The sequence below is a fragment of the Macrobrachium rosenbergii genome, chromosome 1, assembly GCF_040412425.1.
Source record: "Macrobrachium rosenbergii isolate ZJJX-2024 chromosome 1, ASM4041242v1, whole genome shotgun sequence".
Lineage (NCBI taxonomy): Eukaryota > Metazoa > Arthropoda > Malacostraca > Decapoda > Palaemonidae > Macrobrachium > Macrobrachium rosenbergii.
Genome location: NC_089741.1, coordinates 7,711,518 through 7,739,416, shown reverse-complemented (window position 1 = coordinate 7,739,416; position 27,899 = coordinate 7,711,518). Strand labels below are relative to the sequence as shown.

Below are 27,899 nucleotides of genomic sequence, written 5' to 3'. Positions count from 1 at the left end.
ACACCATACTTTTAACTTTTGCATTAATAAAAACTTACTGTGATCTGTGGGGTCATTCATCGTTAAGATGAAAAAGCTAAATTGCTATGAGATTCAGAAAACAACTGGTTCTTTTTGGTAACTCACCTGCTGCAGTAGAACATTGTTCTTATACCATCTAATGTGGGTACCGGAGGGAACATTCACTCTTTCCTCCAAGAAATCATCTTCATGAAGTCCAACAAACCGTTGCTGCTGGTGGATCCGGTTAACCCAGGAATTTCCTCGGCAGCTGGTGCCTGTGGTGGTGCCGGCGTTGTAGCAGATGCAGCAGCTGCTTGAAACGAAGTCTTTGTTGCTATTTTGTTCAGGAGGTTGCAAGAAGAATGAATAGCTGTCGATCATTTTTTTCCTAAGATTGTTCTGTCCCGAAAGGAGTGTTATCTTTTTGCATCCTGTTTATACCTTTCTTACAGCACACTACTCCAAGTATTAGGGCTGTCAAGTTACTGAATACGCGATGGATTATTATTATTATTATTATTATTATTATTATTATTATTATTATTATTATTATTATTATTATTATTATTATTATTATTATTATTATTTGTGTCGTTCCCCATGTAGAGTTTCCATGTTACAATTTTGAGAATAAGTAAGATTCTGGAACTTTAGGGGGATATCATAATTTCATATTGATGCTTATTTTTCAGAGTATATTTGTCTAGTCAGATGTTAGTGAGATTCTCATATATATATTATATATATATATTTATATATATGTGTGTGTGTATGTATATATATGTATATGTATATGTATGTATATATATATATATATATATATATATATATATATATATATATATATATATATATATATATATATATATTAACATAGAAACAGCACTTGGGAAACGACACAAATAATAATAATAATAATAATAACAATAATAATAATAATAATAATAATAATAATAATTATAATAATAATAATAATTATAATAGTATTAAAAAATCACGTATTTAGCAGTTTGACAGCCCTAATACTTGGGTTAGTGCGCTGTAAGAAGGTATAAACAGGATGCAACAGGGTAACACTACTTTCAGGACAGAACAATCTTAGGAAAATATCGACAGCTATTCTTCTTGCAATATTCGGGAACAAAATTAACACGCCTTTAAATGTAATATATATATATATATATATATATATATATATATATATATATATATATATATATATATATATATATATGTATATATGTATATATATATACTCGTATATATATATATATATATATATATATATATATATATATATATATATATATATATATATATATATATTAAATTTAAATTTTGAGTCAATTATGATTTTCTAGAAGTTTTACACAGTCAGTTTGTTAATGATATTGCACGTGGTCTGAGTCGACCTGGATCATGTAGTGTTTACCGTGTGTAAGTGTGTGTGTGTGTGTGTGTGTGTGGCAGAGCTTTCGAGACCTAGAGGCGGCCATATAAGTAGCAGCCGTGGTTGGCAAAGCAGACGAGACCGGAAGGAAGGCAAGGCAGGTCCCAAGTGTCGTCACCTCACGCAGACAGAAGAAGAGTGCAGCAGCGCTTTCAGTTCTACATAATGGTTCTAGCGTGTCGCTTCAAGAGAGGAGCCGTTCTAAGGGAAATCTCTAACAGCTGTTGTAATTAGTCATCATTAAGTGTGGTAGCTAACTAGATTTTCATTTATACTTCGCGTGGAAATTACCTCAGACACAAAGCATTAGCTACTGCTCTTAACGAACTTTACCTAACACCTTTGTGTGACAAGGGCAAAATTATTTAGATACAGCAAGCACCACACGCGATGTAGTAGGCTACCTAGAAAAAAACATTGGTGTAGAATTGGGAATCTTTGCTAACTTAATGCTGGCTATTTGCTGCAGCTTAATCCTACCCTTGCTAAATATCCTGAAAAGTAGCTCAAATAAAATATTTCATTTCTTCGCAAAAGTGCATTTGTTATTAAGGGATCGATACAATATGTATGCTGACAACAATACTGATAAAACAAAGATAGTAATTTAATGCCTAAAACTAGAACATCGGATAACCTTGAAAATAAAGGAAATGAGAGATAAAATGAGATTAGAGCCGATGAAAATTTGGAAAGAACCTGTAACTAGTCATGATATTATTGAGGAATAGTGTGAAGAGGAAAATGTATGCTTATTTACCGCAAAGAAAATGGGAAGAAAGCAAGCGTGAATGTTGGCTGTATGGTGAACAAGATGTCATCGACGGTAATGAAAACAGCAGTTTTGATGCCTTCGAAATGCCCACAATGGAAGAGAGGACCCATTATTTTGTGAATGAGTATCTATCTGGGAGGACGTTCATCTTGGCAATGTAACTAAAATTGACAGACTTGGAGAATACGCCAAAGCTTGGTTAATAGAATTCATCTTATATCAAGAGAGGTTGAGCTCCATTTGAATCTGAGAAAAATAGAAATAATGAGTTTTAGGGTCTTTTAAATGTTTAGAAACAATGATTTCTATCACAGGTTCTCTTAAGATATAATTTAGTGAAAGACTGGGAAATGCAGACTAAACAATGTAGGCTACAGGCTGCATAAGATTTGAAAATCGAATAGACTGACTCTGTATTCAAAAGAGATATCTTAGGTTCGTATGCTGCGATCTGCTCTGCTACACGGACGTGAATCATGGTTGACAACGATCCTGTATTTTAGAGTTGTCGATTTGGGAATAAAACTCTAAGAGGAAGATTAGGCCTCAGATGGCAAGGATAGTGTGAGAGATGCTACCGTAAGGAAAATGACCAAAGTTCCTTAAGTAAACAAGATAATGATGAAAAGATGACGGAGATGATTTGGACATATCATTCGCACCATCCAGGGAGAATAGCGCTTGATGGTGTCTACAGGCCTCCAGTGGACACCGGAAGAGTTGGAGGACACATCTGCTTACATGAGAAATGAGACGGGAGGTGGATGTCAATGGAGATTGGTGGAAGTGAAAACAAGGCAAAAACAAGAGTCAAAACAAAGCGTAACACGTGAGTGGAATAAGGGCGATGTCCAGCAAAATGAAAGAAGAGCTGAGCAATATTGGAGGCGATGCGGTGCTGGTTGATGTATATATATATATATATATATATATATATATATATATATATATATATATATATATATATATATATATATAATACATATAGATATAGATATATAACGGTGGATTATGAATCACTTTTTTTGAAAATGATTATCCTCTATACGACCAAGTGCACATGTACATTAAGTATCGGGCATGACATAAGCAGCGATGTGGGATAGGGTGGGGAGAGAGAGAGAGAGAGAGAGAGAGAGAGAGAGAGAGAGAGAGAGAGAGAGAGAGAGAGAGAGAGAGAACTTTCGAGTAAGATTACCTGCCATGACGATCTGCACGGTTCTCTTTCCTTTGCTTTTCCTCCATAGACTGCCAGACTAAATTGTCGGCGTGGGAAGCATTTTGGGAGGAGAAAGCAGCATTTATGAGAAGGTCAAGATTCGATTCGGGTAAAAGTTAAATTTTAAACAGGAATTTTTCCCGTGTGTATGTGAGTAAGACAAAATTTGTCCAGTCTTAAGGGTTCACTCGATATGGTCTTGAAGCCCAGTTCGCAACCTCGCTCAGAGTCTGCATCGACCAAACGACTATATGTACATATTTACACACACACATGTATAGTATATATATACATATATATAATTTCGATGAAAAACTTTCCTTTTTAATCTTATGTTTTCTTTGTCACAATACTTTTCTTCACTCCGGTCTAATCTGTATGGTAAAAGAATTTCGCCTTCATTCTAGAAAATGAAATTAGCAGTTGTATATGAAACTATCTCTAACTGACTGCATCTAAATAGGTTTTTTCAAAAGATTCTTTAAAAATGACCCAGATGTTTCAGCAAAACAGTGGATTCATTCAAAAGTATAGTTACTCATGTTTGTGCATTAGAGTGCAATAAAGACACAAGCCTCTCTCTTAAATAGTCGTTGTTGACCTTTCTGGATTGAGAACACGAAGAAAAGTATTGATAGGTGCAAAATGAATCAGTTTTGAAAATGCACAAATTTGCCGCATCTATTTGAACCAGGGAGAATCATACAGTGAACTGAATTCAAAGTACTGGCGTTGAAAGTGGTCACCCAGTACAGCACGACTGTACAGTAATTCGTTCTCTCTTTTTACTAGAAAAAACTGAGGTAAGAATATGGCCATCAAAATTACCTTCAGTATGAAGATCAAGTACAGTACATCTCTTATATTGTATATATATATATATATATATATATATATATATATATATATATATATATATATATATATATATATATTTATATATATATATATATATATATATATATATATATATATATATATATATATATTTATATATAATATACAAATATATATATATATATATATATATATATATATATATATATATATATATATATATATATATATATATACATATATACTTTTACTATGAGGAATTTTAATTTTTACGTATAGGCTACCAATTTTTCATTAAGAATGCTACGAAGAAATATTTGTGATAGATTATCTTCAAGTTTTTGCACGAAGTTTTATTGCTGCAGGTTTGTAAACAGGAAATTTTCATTGAATTCTTAATTACAAATGATAAACTGCATGAAAGCTGTATGAAAAATCTACGTCATATATGATGAATTCATAAAGAATGTATGGGGTTGTTCAATGGCTATATACGGAAGCAGATTTCGCAGCCGTCTCTGTAAGAGAATTTTCACTTTTAATTTCAAGCTAAGGACAGCAAAATGGTTAACAAAACGTGCAACATGTAAGGAGAAAAGTTTTCGATAATCAATTACCTTTTGAACTGGCTGCTGGAAAAGTGGTAGTGTGTTACAGGAAGGTGGCGCTGGTTGGCTAAGCTTTGGAGGCGTGAAAGAAGCACGGGTGAGTTCGGAGAAAATGGGAAGTTCGTGTCCTTGGGTCCAGCTGTAGGCCACAAATGGCAACATAGATGCCAGGCACACGGACAAGAGCATGGCGCCAGCTGCAGCTGCATCATATGAAATAACAGTAATTATTTATTTACATGAACACTTTATGCAACTAATGAGAGCCCATATGGTTTCTCCTCCTCTTTTATATATATACAGTATATATATATAAATATATATATATATATATATATATATATATATATATATATATATATATATATATATATATATATATATATATATATATATAATATAATATAATATATATACATATATACATATATATATATATATATATATATATATATATATATATATATATATATATATATATATATATACATACATATATATATATATGTACAGTATCTTATATATTAGGAGGAACAGGATAGCCGGAAGACGTGGTAACATTGTAGACATTATTATTTCTTAAATCATAACAGAAGAACAGTCGAACTTTGGGAATACATAACATTTCCCATCATCATGGCACTTAACTCATCTATAGAATGACATAAAATAAAAAGAAACAGTAAGAAAACTATACTGACTGACTAGATCTTAAAGTATTAAAGCGGCTATCATTAATAACACTTCAAAATACAAAATAATGTAAAGTAAAAATGTACGATGAAAGTATTCAAAAAGAATGTAAAACGAACTTAACTGCAAATCAAAAGTTACACAAGAGCAATGGCTAAGTAAGAAGAGATTACAAACTAAACAGCTGGATACTAAAAAAGAAACGTGATTATTCAGAATAATAATAATAATGAAAATGTGGTACAAAATACCAGAAAACCTACTACCCACGTCTGTAGTTAAAAGATATATATCTGGGCGAGTCAAGATCAAGACTCAAGAGAAGGCGGCGACTGGAGGAGGGCGAAGGGTAGGGTAAGCGTTTGAACAACAAAGCATGTACAGTACAGTACATTACAGTACAGTACAGTACATTACAATACAGTACAGTACAGTAGTATAATGGAACAGAGGTGGTTTGGCTACTGAGTGTCGGCGATTGTTGTTTGGCATGGAGGGACTCTAGAAAGGGAAGGGAATGGCTATTTTTTATTTGGCTAAGTATTTGAAAATCACATAGAGTACTCTGTGTGACGGTGGCAGGATATGGCAAGAAGTCTAATGGCACTATTTTCTTTTTTGCTTAAAGCTAAGCCTGTACGGTGGCTGACACCCCTATGAGAGTCGATGCGTACCTCAAGTAGGCGCTTGGTGCATCCCGCATAAGTCCCAAAATTACATTTAGGACAATGAAACTTGTAAACTATACTGCCCTAAAATGGAAGATTGCTGTATCTGCAAAAATACAAAACTGAGAAAAAAGGTAGATACTGCAGTTTTCCCTTGCCTTACTACTATTTTTGCAGATACTGCAAATGGAACCCCCTAGATACTCGTGGAAAGCATTGAAGGGTGCTGCTATAGTATGACATCTACTGAGCTGTACGCGACCTACCAAAAATTAGGATGCTATCTACCAAACAACCCAATTAAGGCCTATGGCAATTACTTCCTCAAACTATATGCAAAACTATTTGATCCCTTAGGGGCTAGTACTAAACTCGGTGAAACAGTGATTCACCTGCACTGTTTCGCCGTGTTCAGTACTAGCCCCTGAGGGGTCAAATGTAGAAAATGGATGGTAGATATCATCTACTGAAGAATCATTCTGATACTGCAGTAACGTGTGTATTTTGTGTTTCACGAGCCCAGCAGGTGGCACATCTCAATTTCGAAAATGTTGCAGATATTGCAGTTTTCCATTTTAGGGCAGTACACAGAAACGCATCACTTCTGGGAGAGTCTTTAAAGCAAAACAGTCTTCCAATTGTATGAGGTTAGTAAAAGTCAATCTGAAGTCAACCTACGGATACAGATGGCTCAAGAGTGACGATAATTTGCGTTTAAAGACAATTATTAGTGAAGGGTAGAGAAACCTACATGATCTTTTTGGGTACGGTGCAAACTACAGTTTTTGGCTTAAAAATATTGTCTAAAAGTTCTTTAATGATTTTACTGAACAAGTTCAAGGGATAACAATTATTCTTAAAATAAAAAGCCTGACTTACCAAGTGAAAGTTATTCCAGTTGGAGGAAAGGGAAAAGGCTCTATGAATAAGAGTTTGCAAGAATTAACCTTGACCATCAGGGGACAATGACTAAAAAAGTTCACCCCAAGGCCGCTAAACGTTTTCTTTCTAAAAAGGCCAGTCGCAAACTTTCCCTCAGAACGAGAGACCAAAATACCTAAAAAAGAAATGCGGCCATTACATTCTTTTTCCATAGTAAAACTAATATTAGGATGAAAAGAGTTGATAAAATCTAAAAACAACTGGGCATGAAATTCATCAGTTAAAAGTAAAAAAGCGTCATCTACTGTACATATCGTCTATAAAATATGGGTTTAAAAGTATTTGGGCGCTGACTCCAGAGTAGTTCTTCTAAGTGACTTCTAAAAATATTAGCGAAAGAAGGTCCCAAGGGGAAGCCCATGGCCATGCCATCTGTTTGCTTCAAAACTTTCCCTTTAAAATAAAATGTGTATCTATGATCGAAAGTTCCAAGAGTTTTTTGAAATGATTTCTGGTAACACAGCAGTAAATAAAAGTAATAACAACTCTCCCCCCAAACAACCCCAGTCCTCTTGGAGCTGGATGTTGTTGTATCTTAGTTCCTGCCTGACAACGCCGTCGACACAGGCCAAACGAACCCTGTCGAGTGAAGTGAATGGAAACCACACTCTGACTACAACAAGAATTGTGAAAGAGAAAAACTCTGCCCAAAAAACGTACAAGATTCCCTGAGACATCATTCTGCTCAGAATGACTTTTTCTTTCATTTCCCAAAATATTTGCATAAACTCGAGTTACACCTTGTACACAACACTACACAAGTGTGTATATATAACTGTCTGCTGGTGTGCTGTATATATATATATATATATATATATACAGTATATCTATATATATATATATATATATATATATATATATATATATATATATATATATATATATATATATATATATATATATATATATACAGCACACCAGCAGACAGTGATAGTTTCCTTAAATCAAGTTCCTTACCCTGGCTCTATATATACTATACACGCAAGCTGTACCATCATAAAAGTAATTTCTTACCTGGGAATTATTGACGATATATATCGTAATCAAGCTAACTATTCTTTTCCTGTCAAACTCTCCTGCAAGTCTTTTTTTTCATTACAAAAGATGAGTTCTCTAAACTATATGGGTTACAAATGAGAATTTTAAATAACAAGTATTAAGGCAATGAAAATGCTTTTGGCATCTACTCACCAAAAAGGCAGGCTTTGCAGAATTTCGACAGATATTTGACTTCCTATGCCACAGACGCGAATGGAAGTGAGGAGGCCATACGATGCGTAGACCTTATATATTCGTCTGAATGATTGGATAATCAGATGACGCTTGTTTTCTTCAAAACTTTCATCAGGAGTGACGTCTGAATCTAGCAAATGACTGTAATTCCATATTATCCTCCGATTTGGACAGCGGCAAAACCCAAGTTTTCAAGAGTTCCAAATTGCGCTTTTCAATTACAGTAATCCGTGAAGGAAGCCCTGGTAAGCGTCAATCAGCTGATGACGGCATTTGTGAAATGGTGAACTTTTCGTTGCAATCCACACAATATCAAAAGCACTAAAAAAAAATTAAATAGAATTTAATTCCCATATAGTTTATTCGATTTGAAATGGCTGAATTGTTTCTCGTCAAATAATATATTTTTACCATATTTTCTGCCTCTTCAGATGTGTAGATCTTACAGCCTCAAAATTCCTATAATGTAGTAGGCTATATATATATATATATATATATATATATATATATATATATATATATATATATATATATATATATATATATATATATATATATATATATATATAAAAGATTTCGTCCCACACAGTACATGAAATCTGCCTTAATTTTCCATATTTCCGCCATGAATGGATTTCTAAGTGCCTATGAAACATAATGAAATCTTTGCATATATAGTATTGAGAATTACTGTACTTATATTAGCCCCTTTTTCCCTCGTTTTATTCCACTTTCGCTGTTACTTTTATCCTTTTCCTTCTTTCCCTTCATTTCGTCTTGCTATTGCTTTTTACAAATGGAACCGTTCAGGTAGCAGTGAAGGCAAAGGATCCAAGAGCAAATTGCTGAAAAGAAATTCTTTTGCAACAAAGAAGATGCAGATTCAGCCTCTGGTGGCATATACAATATACCATCTCAAGCTGTCCATTTCCATTTGCAATAGCTGCTTGAATCTCACTTGGAGGCAGCGGTTTTCGCCCTCTACATTCTTTTTACTTCACACGCCTTACAGGAACGATTTTGTCTGAGGCACTAAGGTGAATTATTACGATGTAGAAGACAAACTCTGGGGATTCGCATCACCTTTGGCGCGAACCGTTGGTAACTGGGCAGACTCGTCACCTAACCCATTCGGTAATCTTATAGAGCAGGTACCTATTTCAGTACTGAGTAAAATCCGACACAATTAAAACATTTTTATTTTTAATTCATTCATAAAGCTAATAATTAATACTCCAATTCCCTACTTCCATTTGTTTGTATGTTAATCGACCTCCATAGTGTTCACTCACAGACGCAGACCGCCTTTGTGCTTTGCACCTTCGTTTGTACATAAGTTTCCTACTTAATGAACACTTTCATTTTTGGGATTCTTGAGTATCCCTTCCCCTTTCCCCCTTTTATTCACTTTGACTTTCTCTGAGATTCCAATACTGTGCAATTAATTCAATCGAGTGAAAGTAACTTAAAGATAAACATCATTTCTCCTAGACAAAGATACTTTATATACTAAGTGTTTTCCGCCTGCTTGCCATTCTCAGTAAGTTTCTGGGTCATAGATATTGTGCACGAGTCTTCATCATAAGTTTGGATGGATTGCAACCTGGGTTTCCTAGACTAAGTCTGTGACAAGGCTGTTCATTTTCTGATGCATTTACCAAGGCCCTATGTGCTTTTATTAGACACTCATGATTTGGTTTGCTTCAGTCAGAAAAGAATGATTGCTGTTGTTATAGCTCATAGTGTAGGCTACACATTGCTGCGAGGGAATCATCATGTAACTTCTAGTGGATTGGATTGGTCTTCGTATGCACCACTGCAAAGAATATCCACGTGTGTCCCCATGGTATCGGTAGGCAGAAGATTTGTTTCCTCGCCCCACCCCCATTTTTTTTTTTTTTTTTTTTTGAAGGGCAGGGCAAAAACTTTTCTTCCCTGTTGTGAGCTGAGTGCAATGCACGACAGTTTTTGCTCTGCTCCCTCTTGCGGGGAAAATTTGTAATTCTCTTCACCTCCTTTGTGGGACAAGTTCTATGAAGCTGTGAAGTTATTCCTTCCCCTTTGTTGTGGGTGAGTTTTGTAAGATGATTTTCTCTCAACTTGAGTGGGGATTCATTTGTTTCCTGCTGTGCCCTAATATTGTAAGCAGTTTTCTCAATCTTCACATTCTTCATTCGGGTTCATATTTTCTTTTTTTCTTTTGTGGGTTAATTTTGCACAGGAGTGTTTCTCCCTTCTTTTGTCAGCTGAGCATGATTTTTCTTCGCCTTCCGACTCGTAGCTTGAACTTGCATTAAAATTTCATCCTGGAAGTAGTCCATCACCCATTATCCTTGGACTGTTGTGAAGTTATCCTTCTCTAATCCCACCTTTTTAAATACTAGTTGTCACTGTGATGTTCTTCCGAAACATACCATACATTCATGCAGTGAGTGCCTGCTAACTTTCTTCAAGACCAAGTAGGATGAACAGGCTAGAAAAGAAAGTTTTTTGGTAAGTTTGCCCCGAAGAATTTTGAGTTTGTGTAGGTTGCTTTGTTCGCTACTCTAGTGTTCCCTCCAATTCATGTGCAAGGAATCTGATGCTAATAAAATATGTTATTATGGTGGATTTGCTTATTCTTGGGGTCACTTTGGGGAACAAGAGATATTTTTTCAAATATTTATGCATTTACACACGTTGATCGTTAACATTCACATACATGTATTTAAGTTAACTTAACACTAAACTTAACCCATAACATCTCCATTTCTATGTCAGGTTAATAATGAAACAAATGCTGTTGCATATAAAATGATATTCTCCGTAACTGAGGAAATAGAGCACCACTTTCAATTAGAGTAGGCGAACTGGATTGAAAAAGGCTCATAAATTTGTAAAGAAGAGTGAAGAACTCAGAGGATTTTTTGAGATTATAGAATTGGAAGGAAGTTTATGAATGATTGTTTGGGAATAGCCAAACTGTAACTAAATGGACAGGTCCAAAGAGAGCACTATTTTGAAATGGGATGAAAGACTGACAAATGCATTTGAGAGATTGAGAGGGGGGGCTGTAAAGGATGTTGAATTGGCATATCCAGATTATAGTCAGTATGCCAGAATGCTTGAACTATACAGGGATGCTAGAAGTTATTTGAAAAGTGGATGTTTGATGCAAGAGTAGGTAGTGAATGGATTTGAGTGGAAACAGGTAACTGCTTTTGTTCATGAAACATATTCCATGACTGAAAGCAAACAAGCTGCATTAAGGTTTTGTCTGAAATCTTTAAGACTATTTTTGTACAGAGTGAATCTTGTCAAGAAATCAGATCACCAACTGTTGGTACATTTGCAGTGAATTACAAGCATTGATGGTAGGTTTGCAAGGATAATTGAAGATTTCAATGATTTTGATTATGTGGTAGAATAGATGCCCAGTGAGAGGAATGATATTGCTGATCTGGCAATATCACAAAGGCGGTCTGCGTCTGTGAGTGAACACTATGGAGGTCGATTAACATACAAACAAATGGAAGTAGGGAATTGGAGTATTAATTATTAGCTTTATGAATGAATTAAAAATAAAAATGTTTTAATTGTGTCGGATTTTACTCAGTACTGAAATAGGTACCTGCTCTATAAGATTACCGAATGGGTTAGGTGACGAGTCTGCCCAGTTACCAACGGTTCGCGCCAAAGGTGATGCGAATCCCCAGAGTTTGTCTTCTACATCGTAATAATTCACCTTAGTGCCTCAGACAAAATCGTTCCTGTAAGGCGTGTGAAGTAAAAAGAATGTAGAGGAGAAAACCGCTGCCTCCAAGTGAGATTCAAGCAGCTATTGCAAATGGAAATGGACAGCTTGAGATGGTATATTGTATATGCCACCAGAGGCTGAATCTGCATCTTCTTTGTTGCAAAAGAATTTCTTTTCAGCAATTTGCTCTTGGATCCTTTGCCTTCACTGCTACCTGAACGGTTCCATTTGTAAAAAGCAATAGCAAGACGAAATGAAGGGAAAGAAGGAAAAGGATAAAAGTAACAGCGAAAGTGGAATAAAACGAGGGAAAAAGGGGCCAATATAAGTACAGTAATTCTCAATACTATATATGCAAAGATTTCATTATGTTTCATAGGCACTTAGAAATCCATTCATGGCGGAAATATGGAAAGTTAAGGCAGATTTCGTACTGTGTGGGACAGAATTCTCTTATATATATATATATATATATATATATATATATATATATATATATATATATATATATATATATATATATATAGCCTACTACATTATAGGAATTTTGAGGCTGTAAGATCTACACATCTGAAGAGACAGAAAATATGGTGTAAAAATATATTATTTGACGAGAGACAAATCAGCCATTTCAAATCGAATAAACTATATGGTAATTAAATTCTATTTAATTTTTTTTTTTCAGTGCTTTTGATATTGTGTGGATTGCAACGAAAAGTTCACCATTTCACAAATGCCGTCATCAGCTGATTGACGCTTACCAGGGCTTCCTTCACGGATTACTGTAATTGAAAAGCGCAATTTGGAACTCTTGAAAACTTGGGTTTTGCCGCTGTCCAAATCGGAGGATAATATGGAATTACAGTCATTTGCTAGATTCAGACGTCACTCCTGATGAAAGTTTTGGAAGAAAACAAGCGTCATCTGATTATCCAATCATTCAGACGAATATATAAGGTCTACGCATCGTATGGCCTCCTCACTTCCATTCGCGTCTGTGGCATAGGAAGTCAAATATCTGTCGAAATTCTGCAAAGCCTGCCTTTTTGGTGAGTAGATGCCAAAAAGCATTTTCATTGCCTTAATACTTGTTATTTAAAATTCTCATTTGTAACCCATATAGTTTAGAGAACTCATCTTTTGTAATGAAAAAAAAGACTTGCAGGAGAGTTTGACAGGAAAAGAATAGTTAGCTTGATTACGATATATATCGTCAGTAATTCCCAGATAAGAAATTACTTTTTATGATGGTACAGCTTGCGTATAGTATATATAGAGCCAGGGTAAGGAACTTGATTTAAGGAAACTATCACTGTCTGCTGGTGTGCTGTATATATATATATATATATATATATATATATATATATATATATATATATATACATATATATATATATATATATATATATATATATATATATATATATATATATATATATATATATATATATATATATATATATATATATATATATATATATATATATATATATATATATATATATATATATATATATATATATATATATACTATCACTGTCTGCTGCAATTGTGCTGTATATATATATATATATATATATATATATATATATATATATATATATATATATATATATATATATACAGATATATATATATATATATATATATATATACAGCACACCAGCAGACAGTTATATATACACACTTGTGTAGTGTTGTGTACAAGGTGTAACTCGAGTTTATGCAAATATTTTGGGAAATGAAAGAAAAAAGTCATTCTGAGCAGAATGATGTCTCAGGGAATCTTGTACGTTTTTTGGGCAGAGTTTTTCTCTTTCACAATTCTTGTTGTAGTCAGAGTGTGGTTTCCATTCACTTCACTCGACAGGGTTCGTTTGGCCTGTGTCGACGGCGTTGTCAGGCAGGAACTAAGATACAACAACATCCAGCTCCAAGAGGACTGGGGTTGTTTGGGGGGAGTTGTTATTACTTTTATTTACTGCTGTGTTACCAGAAATCATTTCAAAAACTCTTGGAACTTTCGATCATAGATACACATTTTATTTTAAAGGGAAAGTTTTGAAGCAAACAGATGGCATGGCCATGGGCTTCCCCTTGGGACCTTCTTTCGCTAATATTTTTAGAAGTCACTTAGAAGTAATACTCTGGAGTCAGCGCCCAAATACTTTTAAACCCATATTTTATAGACGATATGTAGGCCTACAGTAGATGACGCTTTTTTACTTTTAACTGATGAATTTCATGCCCAGTTGTTTTTAGATTTTATCAACTCTTTTCATCCTAATATTAGTTTTACTATGGAAAAAGAATGTAATGGCCGCATTTCTTTTTTAGGTATTTTGGTCTCTCGTTCTGAGGGAAAGTTTGCGACTGGCCTTTTTAGAAAGAAAACGTTTAGCGGCCTTGGGGTGAACTTTTTTAGTCATTGTCCCCTGATGGTCAAGGTTAATTCTTGCAAACTCTTATTCATAGAGCCTTTTCCCTTTGCTCCAACTGGAATAACTTTCACTTGGTAAGTCAGGCTTTTTATTTTAAGAATATTGGTTATCCCTTGAACTTGTTCAGTAAAATCATTAAAGAACTTTTAGACAATATTTTTAAGCCAAAAACTGTAGTTTGCACCGTACCCAAAAAGATCATGTAGGTTTCTCTACCCTTCACTAATAATTGTCTTTAAACGCAAATTATCGTCACTCTTGAGCCATCTGTATCCGTAGGTTGACTTCAGATTGACTTTTACTAACCTCATACAATTGGAAGACTGTTTTGCTTTAAAGACTCTCCCAGAAGTGATGCGTTTCTGTGTACTGCCCTAAAATGGAAAACTGCAATATCTGCAACATTTTCGAAATTGAGATGTGCCACCTGCTGGGCTCGTGAAACACAAAATACACACGTTACTGCAGTATCAGAATGATTCTTCAGTAGATGATATCTACCATCCATTTTCTACATTTGACCCCTCAGGGCTGCTAGTACTGAACACGGCGAAACAGTGCAGGTGAATCACTGTTTCACCGAGTTTAGTACTAGCCCCTAAAGGGATCAAATAGTTTTGCATATAGTTTGAGGAAGTAATTGCCATAGGCCTTAATTGGGTTGTTTGGTAGATAGCATCCTAATTTTGGTAGGTCGCGTACAGCTCAGTAGATGTCATACTATAGCAGCACCCTTCAATGCTTTCCACGAGTATCTAGGGGTTCCATTTGCAGTATCTGCAAAAATAGTAGTAAGGCAAGGGAAAACTGCAGTATCTACCTTTTTCTCAGTTTTGTATTTTTGCAGATACAGCAATCTTCCATTTTAGGGCAGTATAGTTTACAAGTTTCATTGTCCTAAATGTAATTTTGGGACTTATGCTGGGATGCACCAAGCGCCTACTTGAGGTACGCATCGACTCTCATAGGGGTGTCAGCCACCGTACAGGCTTAGCTTTAAGCAAAAAAGAAAATAGTGCCATTAGACTTCTTGCCATATCCTGCCACCGTCACACAGAGTACTCTATGTGATTTTCAAATACTTAGCCAAATAAAAAATAGCCATTCCCTTCCCTTTCTAGAGTCCCTCCATGCCAAACAACAATCGCCGACACTCAGTAGCCAAACCACCTCTGTTCCATTATACTACTGTACTGTACTGTACTGTAATGTACTGTACTGTACTGTAATGTACTGTACTGTACATGCTTTGTTGTTCAAACGCTTACCCTACCCTTCGCCCTCCTCCAGTCGCCGCCTTCTCTTGAGTCTTGATCTTGACTCGCCCAGATATATATCTTTTAACTACAGACGTGGGTAGTAGGTTTTCTGGTATTTTGTACCACATTTTCATTATTATTATTATTCTGAATAATCACGTTTCTTTTTTAGTATCCAGCTGTTTAGTTTGTAATCTCTTCTTACTTAGCCATTGCTCTTGTGTAACTTTTGATTTGCAGTTAAGTTCGTTTTACATTCTTTTTTGAATACTTTCATCGTACATTTTACTTTACATTATTTTGTATTTTGAAGTGTTATTAATGATAGCCGCTTTAATACTTTAAGATCTAGTCAGTCAGTATAGTTTTCTTACTGTTTCTTTTTATTTTATGTCATTCTGTAGATGAGTTAAGTGCCATGATGATGGGAAATGTTATGTATTCCCCAAAAGTTCGACTGTTCTTCTGTTATGATTTAAGAAATAATAATGTCTACAATGTTACCACGTCTTCCGGCTATCCTGTTCCTCCTAATATATAAGATACTGTACATATATATAATATGTATATATATATATATATATATATATATATATATATATATATATATATATATATATATATATATGTATATATGTATATATATTATATTATATATATATATATATATATATATATATATATATATATATATATATATATATATATATATATATATATATTTATATATATATACTGTATATATATAAAGAGGAGGGGAGAAACCATATGGGCTCTCATTAGTTGCATAAAGTGTTCATGTAAATAAATAATTACTGTTATTTCATATGATGCAGCTGCAGCTGGCGCCATGCTCTTGTCCGTGTGCCTGGCATCTATGTTGCCATTTGTGGCCTACAGCTGGACCCAAGGACACGAACTTCCCATTTTCTCCGAACTCACCCGTGCTTCTTTCACGCCTCCAAAGCTTAGCCAACCAGCGCCACCTTCCTGTAACACACTACCACTTTTCCAGCAGCCAGTTCAAAAGGTAATTGATTATCGAAAACTTTTCTCCTTACATGTTGCACGTTTTGTTAACCATTTTGCTGTCCTTAGCTTGAAATTAAAAGTGAAAATTCTCTTACAGAGACGGCTGCGAAATCTGCTTCCGTATATAGCCATTGAACAACCCCATACATTCTTTATGAATTCATCATATATGACGTAGATTTTTCATACAGCTTTCATGCAGTTTATCATTTGTAATTAAGAATTCAATGAAAATTTCCTGTTTACAAACCTGCAGCAATAAAACTTCATGCAAAAACTTGAAGATAATCTATCACAAATATTTCTTCGTAGCATTCTTAATGAAAAAATTGGTAGCCTATACGTAAAAATTAAAATTCCCTCATAGTAAAAGTATATGTATATATATATATATATATATATATATATATATATATATATATATATATATATATATATATATATATATATATATATATATATATATCAAGGATTGAGGGCAGTGAAACAGACTGGTACATAAAAACATCTTTATTTTTGCCGACGTTTCAAGACAACAAGTCTCATTTTCAAGGCTGCAATAAAAGAATAAATATTGAGAATACATATAAAATATACAAAAATCTCTTTAAAAAACATTTGTACATAACCATAGTTCATGCGTTGCTGGGGTACCAACCTATATAGAAGGGAGAAGGAGGGCGACTGGAATACGGGTAAGTGAAAAGCAAGGAAGACAGTTACGACAGGTAGAGAGGGGTGGAGGAGTTTTGGGCACTCAACAATGGTACTGTCTGTTTGATAATTAACGATTCTAGAATAGAGAGTGCTAGCTCGGAAGAGGCCCTTGTAATGATTTTAAATTGATCGTATTCAATGTAATTACCACATTTTTGGCATGCTCCTGATATTTGAAAATTCAGGATTACTTAGTTTATTGCCCGTTCGATAGCTCACACCTTTGTGAGAATCGGCGCGAACCTTAAGAAGTCTTTGGGTGCAACCCACGTAAGTTCCTCGAGAACACCGAGGACAATCATATTTATATACTACCCCAGACGTCATAAGGTCGCTTAAACGGTCTTTAATACTGAATAAAGAACCAATTTTCAAAGGATTCTTTGGAATTAGATTAATTTTGACGGCTCCATAATGCCTAGAAATAATTTGAGAAAGCTTTTGGCTAAAAGTTTTATCATGTACAAATGGAACACTGGCATAGACTTCAAGTTTGGGAACAGTTGGAATCTTGTACTTTGGCATGAAGTTGTCCTCTAATATTTTCCGCACATATTGAAAGAATAAGTTTGATGGAAAATAATTGTTGGTGAAAAAACAATGTAAAAATTGTATTTCCTTATTAAAAACATGCCAGTTCGAGGATAAATGGAAGGCTCTATATAAAAGAGTGGACAAAGCATTTAGTTTAAAATTAAAAAAGCAGCTACTATAAAAGTTGGATCCTAAACCAGAAAAAGAATAAAGCTATTTCTGAAGAGGTATATCGGTCTCTTTTTAGCACAGGTGGTTCTTTCGGTGTCTTATATGGTCTCCCTAAAACTCATAAGGAAGGTGTTCCTATGAGGCCTATTCTGACAGCCTACGACACCCCTAATTATAAATTGGCAAAATTTCTGGTCCCTCTTTTAGAACCTCTCACCAGAAATGAATATACGTTGACGAACTCTTACTTGTTCAAGAACGCCATTCTCCCTCAAGACTCAGACTTAGTTATGGCTAGCCTTGATGTCGAGTCTCTATTCACAAATGTTCCTGTTGAAGAGACCATTGACATTATTATGCGTAAATTATTTCCGGATCCTAATACCTTATTCCATAATTTTAACTCCGATGATTTTAGACGATTCCTTGAACTTGCTGTGCTGGACACTGCCTTTATTTTTAATAACACTGCTTTTAAACAAATTGATGGGATGGCGATGGGTTCCCCTCTGGGCCCAACGTTCGCAAATATTTTTATGTGTCACTTCGAGGAGCAGTTGCTGGACAGCTGCCCTCTCAGTATTTCCCCTTTATTCTACAAAAGGTTGTAGATAGATGATACTTTTACCTTGTTTAGATCTCGGTCTGATGCTGAAGCATTCCTCGATTTCGCTAACAGTAGACATCCGAATATAAAATTTAGTATTGAAGTTGAACAGGATAATAAGTTATCCTTTTTAGATGTCTCAGTTTCACGAGAATCAGACTGTTTTAACACGAGTGTTTGGAGGAAACCCACTTTTACTGGTTTAGGATCCAACTTTTATAGTAGCTGCTTTTTTAATTTTAAACTAAATGCTTTGTCCACTCTTTTATATAGAGCCTTCCATTTATCCTCGAACTGGCATGTTTTTAATAAGGAAATACAATTTTTACATTGTTTTTCACCAACAATTATTTTCCATCAAACTTATTCTTTCAATATGTGCGGAAAATATTAGAGGACAACTTCATGCCAAAGTACAAGATTCCAACTGTTCCCAAACTTGAAGTCTATGCCAGTGTTCCATTTGTACATGATAAAACTTTTAGCCAAAAGCTTTCTCAAATTATTTCTAGGCATTATGGAGCCGTCAAAATTAATCTAATTCCAAAGAATCCTTTGAAAATTGGTTCTTTATTCAGTATTAAAGACCGTTTAAGCGACCTTATGACGTCTGGGGTAGTATATAAATATGATTGTCCTCGGTGTTCTCGAGGAACTTACGTGGGTTGCACCCAAAAGACTTCTTAAGGTTCGCGCCGATTCTCACAAAGGTGTGAGCTATCGAACGGGCAATAAACTAAGTAATCCTGAATTTTCAAATATCAGGGAGCATGCCAAAAAATGTGGTAATTACATTGAATACGATCAATTTAAAATCATTACAAGGGCCTCTTCCGAGCTAGCACTCTCTATTCTGGAATCGTTAATTATCAAACAGACAGTACCATTGTTGAATGCCCAAAACTCCTCCACCCCTCTCTACCTGTCGTAACCGTCTTCCTTGCTTTTCACTTGCCCGTATTCCAGTCGCCCTCCTTCTCCCTTCTATATAGGTTGGTACCCCCAGCAACGCATGAACTATGGTTATGTACAAATGTTTTTTAAAGAGATTTTTGTATATTTTATATGTATTCTCAATATTTATTCTTTTATTGCAGCCTTGAAAATGAGACTTGTTGTCTTGAAACGTCGGCAAAAATAAAGATGTTTTTATGTACCAGTCTGTTTCCACTGCCCTCAATCCTTGATATGTCTGACTGATTTGCTGTCCTGCCTGTATCCTTATATATATATATATATATATATATATATATATATATATATATATATATATATATATATATATATATATATATATATATATATATATATATATATATATATATATATATATATATATATATATATATTTTATATATATATATATATATATATATATATATATATATATATATATATATATATAAATATATATATATATATATATATATATATATATATATATATATATATATATATATATATATATATATATATATATATATATATATATATATATATATACACAATATAAGAGATGTACTGTACTTGATCTTCATACTGAAGGTAATTTTGATGGCCATATTCTTACCTCAGTTTTTTTCTAGTAAAAAGAGAACGAATTACTGTACAGTCGTGCTGTACTGGGTGACCACTTTCAACGCCAGTACTTTGAATTCAGTTCACTGTATGATTCTCCTGGTTCAAATAGATGCAGCAAATTTGTGCATTTTCAAAACTGATTCATTTTGCACCTATCAATACTTTTCTTCGTGTTCTCAATCCAGAAAGGTCAACAACGACTATTTAAGAGAGAGGCTTGTGTCTTTATTGCACTCTAATGCACAAACATGAGTAACTATACTTTTGAATGAATCCACTGTTTTGCTGAAACATCTGGGTCATTTTTAAAGAATCTTTTGAAAAAACCTATTTAGATGCAGTCAGTTAGAGATAGTTTCATATACAACTGCTAATTTCATTTTCTAGAATGAAGGCGAAATTCTTTTACCATACAGATTAGACCGGAGTGAAGAAAAGTATTGTGACAAAGAAAACATAAGATTAAAAAGGAAAGTTTTTCATCGAAATTATATATATGTATATATATACTATACATGTGTGTGTGTAAATATGTACATATAGTCGTTTGGTCGATGCAGACTCTGAGCGAGGTTGCGAACTGGGCTTCAAGACCATATCGAGTGAACCCTTAAGACTGGACAAATTTTGTCTTACTCACATACACACAGGAAAAATTCCTGTTTAAAATTTAACTTTTACCCGAATCGAATCTTGACCTTCTCATAAATGCTGCTTTCTCCTCCCAAAATGCTTCCCACGCCGACAATTTAGTCTGGCAGTCTATGGAGGAAAAGCAAAGGAAAGAGAACCGTGCAGATCGTCATGGCAGGTAATCTTACTCGAAAGTTCTCTCTCTCTCTCTCTCTCTCTCTCTCTCTCTCTCTCTCTCTCTCTCTCTCTCTCTCTCTCTCTCTCTCCCCACCCTATCCCACATCGCTGCTTATGTCATGCCCGATACTTAATGTACATGTGCACTTGGTCGTATAGAGGATAATCATTTTCAAAAAAAGTGATTCATAATCCACCGTTATATATCTATATCTATATGTATTATATATATATATATATATATATATATATATATATATATATATATATATATATATATATATACATCAACCAGCACCGCATCGCCTCCAATATTGCTCAGCTCTTCTTTCATTTTGCTGGACATCGCCCTTATTCCACTCACGTGTTACGCTTTGTTTTGACTCTTGTTTTTGCCTTGTTTTCACTTCCACCAATCTCCATTGACATCCACCTCCTGTCTCATTTCTCATGTAAGCAGATGTGTCCTCCAACTCTTCCGGTGTCCACTGGAGGCCTGTAGACACCATCAAGCGCTATTCTCCCCTGGATGGTGCGAATGATATGTCCAAATCATCTCCGTCATCTTTTCATCATTATCTTGTTTACTTAAGGAACTTTGGTCATTTTCCTTACGGTAGCATCTCTCACACTATCCTGCCATCTGAGGCCTAATCTTCCTCTTAGAGTTTTATTCCCAAATCGACAACTCTAAAATACAGGATCGTTGTCAACCATGATTCACGTCCGTGTAGCAGAGCAGATCGCAGCATACGAACCTAAGATATCTCTTTTGAATACAGAGTCAGTCTATTCGATTTTCAAATCTTATGCAGCCTGTAGCCTACATTGTTTAGTCTGCATTTCCCAGTCTTTCACTAAATTATATCTTAAGAGAACCTGTGATAGAAATCATTGTTTCTAAACATTTAAAAGACCCTAAAACTCATTATTTCTATTTTCTCAGATTCAAATGGAGCTCAACCTCTCTTGATATAAGATGAATTCTATTAACCAAGCTTTGGCGTATTCTCCAAGTCTGTCAATTTTAGTTACATTGCCAAGATGAACGTCCCTCCCAGATAGATACTCATTCACAAAATAATGGGTCCTCTCTTCCATTGTGGGCATTTCGAAGGCATCAAAACTGCTGTTTTCATTACCGTCGATGACATCTTGTTCACCATACAGCCAACATTCACGCTTGCTTTCTTCCCATTTTCTTTGCGGTAAATAAGCCTACATTTTCCTCTTCACACTATTCCTCAATAATATCATGACTAGTTACAGGTTCTTTCCAAATTTTCATCGGCTCTAATCTCATTTTATCTCTCACTTCCTTTATTTTCAAGGTTATCCGATGTTCTAGTTTTAGGCATTAAATTACTATCTTTGTTTTATCAGTATTGTTGTCAGCATACATATTGTATCGATCCCTTAATAACAAATGCACTTTTGCGAAGAAATGAAATATTTTATTTGAGCTACTTTTCAGGATATTTAGCAAGGGTAGGATTAAGCTGCAGCAAATAGCCAGCATTAAGTTAGCAAAGATTCCCAATTCTACACCAATGTTTTTTCTAGGTAGCCTACTACATCGCGTGTGGTGCTTGCTGTATCTAAATAATTTTGCCCTTGTCACACAAAGGTGTTAGGTAAAGTTCGTTAAGAGCAGTAGCTAATGCTTTGTGTCTGAGGTAATTTCACGCGAAGTATAAATGAAAATCTAGTTAGCTACCACACTTAATGATGACTAATTACAACAGCTGTTAGAGATTTCCCTTAGAACGGCTCCTCTCTTGAAGCGACACACTAGAACCATTATGTAGAACTGAAAGCGCTGCTGCACTCTTCTTCTGTCTGCGTGAGGTGACGACACTTGGGACCTGCCTTGCCTTCCTTCCGGTCTCGTCTGCTTTGCCAACCACGGCTGCTACTTATATGGCCGCCTCTAGGTCTCGAAAGCTCTGCCACACACACACACACACACACACACACACACACACACTTACACACGGTAAACACTACATGATCCAGGTCGACTCAGACCACGTGCAATATCATTAACAAACTGACTGTGTAAAACTTCTAGGAAAATCATAATTGACTCGCCTTTAAATTTTATATATATATATATATATATATATATATATATATATATATATATATATATATATATGAGTATATATATATACATATATACATATATATATATATATATATATATATATATATATATATATATATATATATATATATATATAATATTACATTTAAAGGCGTGTTAATTTTGTTCCCGAATATTGCAAGAAGAATAGCTGTCGATATTTTCCTAAGATTGTTCTGTCCTGAAAGTAGTGTTACCCTGTTGCATCCTGTTTATACCTTCTTACAGCGCACTAACCCAAGTATTAGGGCTGTCAAACTGCTAAATACGTGATTTTTTAATACTATTATAATTATTATTATTATTATAATTATTATTATTATTATTATTATTATTATTATTAGTATTATTATTGTTATTATTATTATTATTATTTGTGTCGTTTCCCAAGTGCTGTTTCTATGTTAATATATATATATATATATATATATATATATATATATATATATATATATATATATATATATATATATATATATATACATATACATATACATATATATACATACACACACATATATATAAATATATATATATATATATATATGAGAATCTCACTAACATCTGACTAGACAAATATACTCTGAAAAATAAGCATCAATATGAAATTATGATATCCCCCTAAAGTTCCAGAATCTTACGTATTCTCAAAATTGTAACATGGAAACTCTACATGGGGAACGACACAAATAATAATAATAATAATAATAATAATAATAATAATAATAATAATAATAATAATAATAATAATCCATCGCGTATTCAGTAACTTGACAGCCCTAATACTTGGAGTAGTGTGCTGTAAGAAAGGTATAAACAGGATGCAAAAAGATAACACTCCTTTCGGGACAGAACAATCTTAGGAAAAAAATGATCGACAGCTATTCATTCTTCTTGCAACCTCCTGAACAAAATAGCAACAAAGACTTCGTTTCAAGCAGCTGCTGCATCTGCTACAACGCCGGCACCACCACAGGCACCAGCTGCCGAGGAAATTCCCTGGGTTAACCGGATCCACCAGCAGCAACGGTTTGTTGGACTTCATGAAGATGATTTCTTGGAGGAAAGAGTGAATGTTCCCTCCGGTACCCACATTAGATGGTATAAGAACAATGTTCTACTGCAGCAGGTGAGTTACCAAAAAAGAACCAGTTGTTTTCTGAATCTCATAGCAATTTAGCTTTTTCATCTTAAAGATGAATGACCCCACAGATCACAGTAAGTTTTTATTAATGCAAAAGTTAAAAGTATGGTGTCACCCTGAAGAAGGGGTGGGAACTATGGTAATCGAATAGAATGAAAAACTTAGCAGTAGGTGAAAAGCTAGAAACAGTCACTGAACTTAGCAGCTATCGGAGGCTTACTAATCCCCACATGTAAGTTTGGGAAGCAGTTACAAGGCTGCATGAGAAGAGGAGGTATTCTCATTTTCAGCTCAGTGCAATAGTGGGTCTTGTTATGGAAAGGGCCTTTCATGATTTGATCTTCAGGCCAGTCAGCGATGATCGTGAAAACAACTTGATTCCATTTGTCACTAAGCAAATAAAAGAAAACAGAATGTGACAAGCATAGCTTAAGCATGGATGGGTAAAGATAAAATCAGTTTTTAGTAGTAGGGATAAAAGTAACTCACATTTTGAGACAAAACGCCAAAATTTTAGGGCCATATTTGAAGTGTGTGAGAGACTCAAGGAATAGAGTATTAGATTAGATGGGTGTGGAAACATGAACGCCTTGAAGATACTGCTTATGGTAAGGTTACAGGGCCTTCTTTGAAATATATTTCCACGATCATCACTTACTGATGAATAAATAGTAATTCAAGACTGAATGGGACCGACAAATGATGGCTAAGGTATGAAAGAGAAATGTGAATGGCAGAGGTAGACTGGAGGAGGTCATTAAGAAATCTGAAGGAGAGATGGTGAGAGAAGAAACCTGTGACATAATCGTAAGGCAAAAACACTATTTTTGCTTGTTTGTCTGTCGGTAAAATATATTAATAATGATGAATGAATTCAAGTGTAACATAGCAAAATTTCATTCATAAGTAATTACAAAAACTTAGTCCACGAGAGAGCCGCTTGAATGGCAACCTTAAGGAGTTGAGAAATGCATTCTTTCTCCAGTAGTCATGAAGCCCACATTCTGTTATTGTCCTGACTCTGTGAAAAGAAAATAAACATTGTTATATATCAGGGGTTAGTCAAGTCATGCACTGCTGTTCACACACTCTGATCGATGTCAGGAGCCCAATGTTGACCAGTAGTGATCATGAAAACGCACAAATCCGAGGAAGAGGGAATATGGAAGAGTGTCTCGAGACATCACGTCTCCTCTTGAGTGTGGAAATTACCGATACCGTCACACAATGTTCCTGAAGAAGAAACTTGGTTTACATAAAAAGTACACGGGCAAGGGTACAAAAGTGTTGAAATAATAGTGAGAAAATATATCAGTATTATGATAAACACTGAAACCGAACTTACAACAGTCAAAAATAAATCGACCATTTTTGTTCAAGAGACTCAATAGCAAGATGAAGAGGTTAAAACTACGCAGTTGTCCTTTGAGGGAACATGTTAATAAAAGCATTCCTTAGGGTCTTGTCCATTTGCAGATGACACGCAGACGAGCCAGGGTAGACAAATACCTCTTCAAAGCCAAGGTCATCAATCATATTCAGTTTCAGCCTTGTAGGATGGAAGTGCCCCTACCTGCAACCACATTTTAGCCTTTTACTTTACCTTCATTTCCATTCCTTTCTTCACCCTTGCTATCCATCACCTGTAACTGGTAGGCCTGTTACTTCTTAGTGCAACTGTGGGTGTTATCCCCAGTTACAACGGTGGATCCATCCGTGTACTTCTCTTTCTTTATGCTGTGGATCGCTTTATGTTGACAGCCTGAATTTCTGTGATATTCGGCTTTACGAATGCAGAGGGCGTTTGACATGATAAAAGAATAATCTTAGGCTTTGGATTGTGTATTTCTTCTAAAACAAGTGGTGTAGTGAAATACGAATAACATCACACACACGCAGCCAAGAATAATAGTGAGGATGTGGCTCCTTTGACTGGTTGTATGCTTTCATCTCTCTGTGAAACCAGCCAAGGAAGAAGATCATTCGCAGTTTTAGCCTCTATCTTATTCTTGAAAATTTTGTGTTTAAATCATTTACTCCTGTGAGATTAACTATTTTCAGTTTTAGCGTCGTTTTTCGTCATGTTTTATTTTTGACAATTTTATGTAAACTAAGTTTCTTGTTATAGATCCATAATTTGTGTAAACCTGCTTGCATTTGCCACACTGAAGAGGAGACGCCGATGTCTCGAAACGCTCTGGAATTTATTGTAAGTAGTTGGAATGAGGGTGAACGATAGAATGGCTGAAAATGACAAATTTCCGAGCCGGGGGAAGGGCGGTGGTCATGTTATGTAGTTGATCGTCGTAACTGCTGCCCATGAGCCCACTGCACTGGCCTCCTGGGGTACCGCACGAAGGGACTGGCTGGCTTCCTCTTCTCCAATGGCCCCCTCCCTGCTTGGTGACCCAAATCGCAAAAATATCATCTAGGATAAAATCGGTCTAGGCATAATGAAAGAAACAATGAAGAACTATAAGATGGAGTTGAAAAAATATTAAAACCAAAAATATAACGTCAAAACTGATATTTACTAACACATGCTAATTATACCATCCGGTACCTAGGCAGGTTTTTTTTTTGTTTTTTACTGCCTGCGACGAGGTATATTAAAGCTGTTAGATAACTGAAGAAAAGTAGATTTAAGGAATGATGCCGTGAGGGTTCCCATGGGCGGGGCTCAAAACTAGCAGTGCGAAGAGAAACAAGTCAAAAATGCGCCGAAGTTTCTTCAGCGCAAACGAGATTTCTGTACAGCTTATAATGCTGTATGAGCCGCGGTCCATGAAACTTTCAGCCACGGCCCGGTGGTGGCCTGTCCTATAGCGTCGCCAGACGCACGATCATGGCTAACTTTAACCTTAAATAAAATAAAAACTACTGAGGCAAGAGGGCTGCAATGAGGTATGTTTGATGATTGGAGGGTGGATGGTCAACATACCAATTTGCAGCCCTCTAGCCTCAGTAGTTTTTAAGATCTGAGGGCTGACAGAAAAGTGCGGACGGACAGACAAAGCCATCTCAACAGTTTTCTTTCACAGAAAACTAAAACTAAGGGAACAAAATTGCCATCTTAACGGCCAGTGAATGAAATGAAAGAGAAGTAGCATGAAACTTTGATTGGCAACAAGAAAAGGGAAAATAATTTAGTATGGAAAATGCAATAATAAGGGAAATGGATACAGTGAAGTTCATGATGTACTGAATAAATATGAAAACCAGAAACAGTACTTGAACTTATGTTCTTGGCGGTTTACACTGGGGAGTGGAAACTGACTCGCATGTGATCTTAG

The 27,899-nt window shown here is 35.0% G+C and overlaps 1 protein-coding gene and 1 long non-coding RNA gene across 2 annotated transcripts in view; one reads left to right on the top strand and one right to left on the bottom strand.

The window, feature by feature from the left end:
* Nucleotides 1-132: 132 nt before the first annotated feature.
* Nucleotides 133-8,524, bottom strand: LOC136841408 (uncharacterized). The gene is made up of 4 exons (XR_010853939.1): nt 8,387-8,524; nt 4,902-5,095; nt 3,427-3,484; nt 133-313 (listed from the first exon to the last, which is right to left on the bottom strand). It is a non-coding gene; the product is annotated as an uncharacterized lncRNA (long non-coding RNA).
* Nucleotides 8,525-13,075: 4,551 nt separating this feature from the next.
* Nucleotides 13,076-27,899, top strand: part of LOC136853207 (uncharacterized) — a 29,263-nt gene continuing 14,439 nt past the window's right edge. The window contains exons 1-4 of the mRNA XM_067128966.1: nt 13,076-13,213; nt 16,701-16,894; nt 21,260-21,317; nt 24,404-24,591. Coding sequence (XP_066985067.1) covers nt 16,715-16,894; nt 21,260-21,317; nt 24,404-24,591 — 426 coding nt within the window. The 5' untranslated portion in view covers nt 13,076-13,213; nt 16,701-16,714. The remainder of the gene's footprint in view (nt 13,214-16,700; nt 16,895-21,259; nt 21,318-24,403; nt 24,592-27,899) is intronic.